General features: G+C 35.5%; 1 protein-coding gene across 1 annotated transcript in view; it reads left to right on the forward strand.

Moving 5' to 3' along the window:
* Nucleotides 1-4,251, forward strand: part of LOC125862561 (protein STRICTOSIDINE SYNTHASE-LIKE 11-like) — an 8,497-nt gene extending 4,246 nt beyond the window's left edge. Inside the window, exons 2-3 of the mRNA XM_049542669.1 lie at nucleotides 56-328; nucleotides 3,609-4,251. Coding sequence (XP_049398626.1) covers nucleotides 56-328; nucleotides 3,609-3,999 — 664 coding nt within the window. The 3' untranslated portion in view covers nucleotides 4,000-4,251. The remainder of the gene's footprint in view (nucleotides 1-55; nucleotides 329-3,608) is intronic.
* The last annotated feature ends 1,769 nt before the right edge of the window (nucleotides 4,252-6,020 follow it).

Raw genomic sequence — 6,020 nt, forward strand, 5'->3', positions numbered from 1 at the left:
AAAAGTTACTTTTTTTAAGTCAATCCAAATGGGCTCTTACTTTCTTTGTGTTTAGGACAAAGGAGGTATGTGATGGGAAAAATGACCCAAATTTACTAATTAAATGTGAAAGACCCCTTGGCATTGGGTTTTACTATAGAAGTGGTGACCTCTACATAGCTGACATCAATTATGGGCTCTTGGTTGTTGGACGAAACGGAGGCCCTGCTAGACAACTTGTTACGGGCATAGATGGCAACCCTTTTGCCTTTACAAACGCGGTAGACATCGATCAATTAAATGGAGTAGTTTATTTTACAGATTCAGGATCAATATTCTGCGCCACCAGGTTTGTTATTATATTTAAGTGATTTAATGATGTAAGAGTACATGTTAGTTTAACCATAGTTCAGTATTAATTATACTCTATGTGGTAAACACATTGTTATGAATGGGCCTAGACCAGTATTGACAAAGCAGCCCAAAGCCGAATTAAAAGGCTATGTGTGGGATCCGGGTTGATAAATAGAGACTTGGGAGAGCAAAATAGGTTTATGCAAATTATGTGAAGCTTTGGGCTTTCTGATCCTCTCATCTCCTTTCTATGGTCTAGAATCTCATCCCCTTCTAGTTACCCTCTTCTATGTTATCTATCTATAATTAGTGTGTTACTTTGTTGTGGGTATTATACGTTGTAACTTGTATTCCGTAATAACAATATATATATATATCAGTGTTTGTGTTGAAAATTGAGTTTGTTACATTGGTGCTTTCATCCAGAGATTTCTCATGGAGGACCAAAGACTCAAGGCTCTCATCAATGAATCCATTAAGGAGGCAAAAGAGTCATTTTCCAAAGATATTGCAGACATTCGCCATATGTTATAGGAGGTTACCGGAAAGTTCGTTCCGGCAGGGCCTCACATTCGAGATCCAACAATGGAGGTTGCTCGTCCCCATCACGGGAAAAACACTCTTGAAGCCCCCACACTCCGTCATAGGCCAGCTCCGGTGGAACTAGGATGATTTCGTGGTGAAAATCCAGAGGCGTGGATTTTCCAAGCTGAACGCTATTCTGATTTTTACGGAATCGCAAAAACGCACAAGCTAACCTTGGCATCCTTTTATCTCAATGGTGAAGCTTTGGAATGGTATCAATAGTTGTTTTGCAACAAACAATTGGCTGGCTGGGACCATTTTGTGGACAAATTGCTGATTCATTTTCGCTCCCGTACTAGGGACAAACAACGCGAGTTCTTACCCATTCCCAGAAACAAGAATCATAGGACAGTGGAGTACTCTCAGGCGATTAGTCCATCGTTGGTTAATATTGAGACTTTGGGTCCCATGTTGGACTCCAAATATGACTTAAAGAACAACCCAAACGGCTATGCCTGCAAAGTGTTCGTTGAAATGCCCGATAAGAAAATTGACATGGAAGTCGAACATTCAGTGATAACTGATTCAACAAATCTGGCATCCCATATGTTTGATGAAAATTTCTGAACAGTTTCTGCATTTAAGGGAGAGTACGGTGAGCTTATCATGTTTGATAATAATTGTCTTGCACTCCCTTGTTTGCCTTCGATTTTTAGTTGCACCCAACTTATGGAAAGATCTATATTTGATTACTTCAAGGAATTCGGTCATGCTAACCTCCCATTATCGTTGTATCGATTTCCACCTGATCATTTCGGGTTCAGCTTTCCATTTGATCCTGGTTCTAGTTTTTTCCCCGTAATTCTTGGCGCTGCAAACAATTATTCACGCATGGTTGTGGATGATTTCAAGGAACTCATTGCGATTAATGACACTAAGAATATGGATACACCATTGGTGTCTCAAAATAAGGAGGCCAATTCAAGAAATTGTGTAGCTTGGGTCATTGACATGTCTATTCATAGGGATACAACTAGCTTTCTGATTCCTTTAGCTAACAAGGAATACATAGTAACAAAGGGTTATATTGCACCAAAAGGGCATACAAAGTTGCTAATGAGTGTTATATCACATATCTACAATGTTGAGATTATGTTCTTTGAGTCACTTTATCTCCTAAAAGCGGAAGGTTGGAGTCGCCCTGTGATAATTTGGAGCAATGTACTGCTCATCGGTAAAGTTGTAAGAGAACTGCCTACACCTTCTTCTAACTTGCTGATGTTAGTATGTATAGCTTCCTTAATAGCTCCAATGAGAATCCTCACAATGATATCAAATTGGTACTACTTGAACCTTGAGGACAAGGTTCTTATTGGGGCTGAAGGTATTGTTATGAATGGGCCTAGACCAGTATTGACAAAGCAGCCCAAAGCCGAATTAAAAGGCTATGTGTGGGATCCGGGTTGATAAATAGAGACTTGGGAGAGCAAAATAGGTTTTTGCAAATTATGTGAAGCTTTGGACTTTCTGATCCTCTCATCTCCTTTCTATGGTCTAGAATCTCATCCCCTTCTAGTTACCCTCTTCTATGTTATCTATCTATAATTAGTGTGTTGTTACTTTGTTGTGGGTATTATACGTTGTAACTTGTATTCCGTAATAACAATATATATATCAGTGTTTGTGTTGAAAATTGAGTTTGTTACACACATGTCATGCATGTATTGACTTGATATAAATATCAGGTGTGAATAAGTTTCTATCGTTTATTGAGTATGAATTGATAACCTAGAAAAATAATAAGTGATAAGTTAATTTAACTAGATGGACCCAATTTTTATTTTATTGCATCAAAGTATTGAATTGCCTTTTTATGATTAAAAAAGTTACAAAAAATATCATGAGAGTCACTAAACTACTCAAATATACCTAAGTATCACATAAAATCTCCAACTTGAAACAAAGAAAACACAGCATATGATGTATTGAATCCACTTTTTGGTTGTGACACTTGGGCAAAATGAATGCCGTTTTTTAAAGAAACAGTTTGTCTACTTTAAAAGTTGAGTGAGAATCCTAAAATTACCATTTTCAGTAGTATCTTTAACGACAATAGTTTAATTGTTTCTAAAAAAAGTTTTTTTAGAGGCAATTAACTCTCTTTGTAAATGTCCCTATAGTTTATACACTACTAAAAAAACAGTGAATACCGACCTAAAAATTTCCGACCTCAAATGGAGGTCAGTAATTTCCGACCTCCGGAGGTCGGTATTTACAAGTAGTCGGTTTTTATGCAAAATAAAGAGGGAAAACCAAATTCCGACCTCCGGAGGTCGGAATTTTTCCCGGAAAAAATGAATTACAATAAAAATACCGACCTCATGAGGTCGGTATATTTTATATTTAATTGAGAAAATAATACCGACATCAANGTATTACTCCCTCTATTTCAAAAAGAATGATCAAATTTCCTTTTTAGTCTATTTAAAAAAGAATGACCCCTTTCCTTTTTTGGCAACATTTTAACTTCAACTTTCCACGTGACACATTTAAGGCCACAAATTAAAGAGCATTTTGGTACAATAGACATAGCTTTAATTTAGAACCACAAGATTAAAAAATTCTTTCTTTTCTTAAACTCCGTTCCAAATCAAACTAGGTCATTCTTTTTTAAACAAATAAAGTATTATTATTACTATTGTATTTACTAGATCCACTTTAATCTTGATCAACTTTTTTCATTTTTGCAGTAACATAACTTTACTCCTTGAAAGCAAAGATACAACAGGGAGATTATTCAAGTATGACATAAGAACAAATCAGGTCACATTACTTGTAAGTGGACTAGCAGGGCCAGCAGGAGTAGCAGTCAGTTTAGATGGTTCATATGTCCTTGTCACAGAATTAATAGCCAACAGAATCAAGAGATTTTGGATCAGAGGCAGAAAAGCTAATACAACAGAAGTATTTACAAACTTGAATGGATATCCAATTAATATTAAGAGGACAATCTTAGGGGACTATTTTGTGGCTGTAAACATTGTGAACAATCAATCAATGACTCCACCAAAATTTTCGTTTGCACAAAGGATTAATGTGCTTGGGAATGTTATCGTTTCGCTGAATCTTTCGGCTCAGTAACGTGATTCCATAAGTGAAGTTCAAGAACAATTTGGTAGACTCTATATAGGCTCTTTAAAGGAAGACTTTGTTGGTGTTTATGGAGTTTGAAGTCTTAAGGAAGTCCAAGCACTTTTGCTTTAGAACCTAACTAGCTATAATGATCTCCAATTCCCCCCTTTTATTATATATATACAAATAAATAAGAGACCTAGCTAGTTTATGTTCTATTATTATTTAATAAGTAATAAATAATAATCTTCTATTATATTATATATAATAAAAGAGTGAATAGTCAGTCAATTGACCGATTTGTCCTTCTGCTATAACTTTTTTCTATTTATATTTAGTAATTGACAGGAAGTTTAAGAAAATAAAGAAGCTTTTTCAGTTTTGTGGTTCTAAAGTAAAATTATATCAAATATATCAAAATTCTCTTTCATCTTGTAACCTTAAATATGTCAAGTGGAAAGTTGAGATTAAAATGTTGGCAAAAAAAGAAATGGTTCATTCTATTTTAAACAAACTAAAAAGGAGAGAATGTCATTCTTTTTTAAATAGAGAAAGCAATAATTAATAATTTAAAATATAATAATAATTTAATTGCCTCTCAAAAAATTTCATGTTCCATATAAATTGAGACAAATTATGTAAGTATAAGAGGTTTACTGAAGGCCAAAGTCATCTGCGGCCCCTCAAAGTTGTCCTCATTATTCATTTAGACACCTCAACTACACCTAGTACCTATTGAACACCTCTACCACCTCAAATTTGAACCGTCTAAGCATTTTTTGCCTACATGGCAAATCGTTTGTGACACTACTAAAAAATTGTCAAAAACGACGGTCAAAAGCGACGGACTGCGTCGTTTTTTTGGTCAAATTCGACGGAAAAGCGACGTAGTCACTTCTGTCGCTTTTTAGCTCTACGCATTTCAAAACATGACGGACAGCGTCGCTTTTCAAAAAGATACGGACGACATCGCATATTTACTTTTTTTTTTTGATTTTTTTAAAAAAAAACGACGGAGTCCGTCGCTTTATTTTAATTTTGATTTTTTTTATTTCTAAAAGGCGACGCAGTCCGTCGCTTTTTTGAAATTTTATTTTTGAAAATTCCAGAAAAGCGACGGACAAAAGAACACTGTCCGTCGCTTTTCTAGAAATTTAATTTTTAAAAACCCAGAAAAGCGACGGACTAAACCACTCTGTCCGTCGCTTTTATGGGTTTTTAAAAAAATTAACCCCAGAAAAGCGACGGACTAAACCACGCTGTCCGTCGCTTTTTCTACAATATTTTTTACAGCAAAAACTGGCAATTTCTACTGCCCACCTGCAAATGCAATTCAATTCAATTCTACACTATTCATCCCAATCAAATACACAATTATAAACAATCTAAACAAAACATAAAACAACAAACTTAAAATAACATTCAAAAGTATATAAATCATAAATTAAACACTTATAAAGTCTTTTAAAATTCGTTTCAAAATTTCAAAAAGTTCATAAATGTCCAAAGATCTAAACTAGAGAGTGAGATCTACATAATCATCATCATCACTCTCGTTGTCGGTGTCATCGGGAGCGGAAGTAGTAGGTCGACGAGCGAGGTTCATCACTTGTTCTTTGATTTGCTGAACAGTCTCACTCATGCTTGTTTGTTCAACTACTCTTCTCCGCTCTGACTCTGCTAGTGCCGTTGTAAGTTTAGCTATTTGATCCGACATAGTAGCAATCTGAACACCGTCAAGTGCCTCGGCTTGACGTGACGCTCCAATACCTTCTAAGCCTGACTGGAGTCGTCTAACATCGTTTCGAGAGCCTAGACCATAGCATCTACCCTTGTGTGTCCCTCCTGCCACTTTTTCTTTCCAAATCTGGGTGGACAATTCAGGGGTTAATTGGACCGAACTATCTAGATTCTCAGCGACGTACTGATGAAAGTCATTTTGCATATTAAATATAAAAATTGACATCAATATATATACATATCATAAATATATTCACTATTAATATATATTATTCATTGTATGTTCAATA

The sequence above is a fragment of the Solanum stenotomum genome, chromosome 4, assembly GCF_019186545.1.
Source record: "Solanum stenotomum isolate F172 chromosome 4, ASM1918654v1, whole genome shotgun sequence".
NCBI lineage: Eukaryota > Viridiplantae > Streptophyta > Magnoliopsida > Solanales > Solanaceae > Solanum > Solanum stenotomum.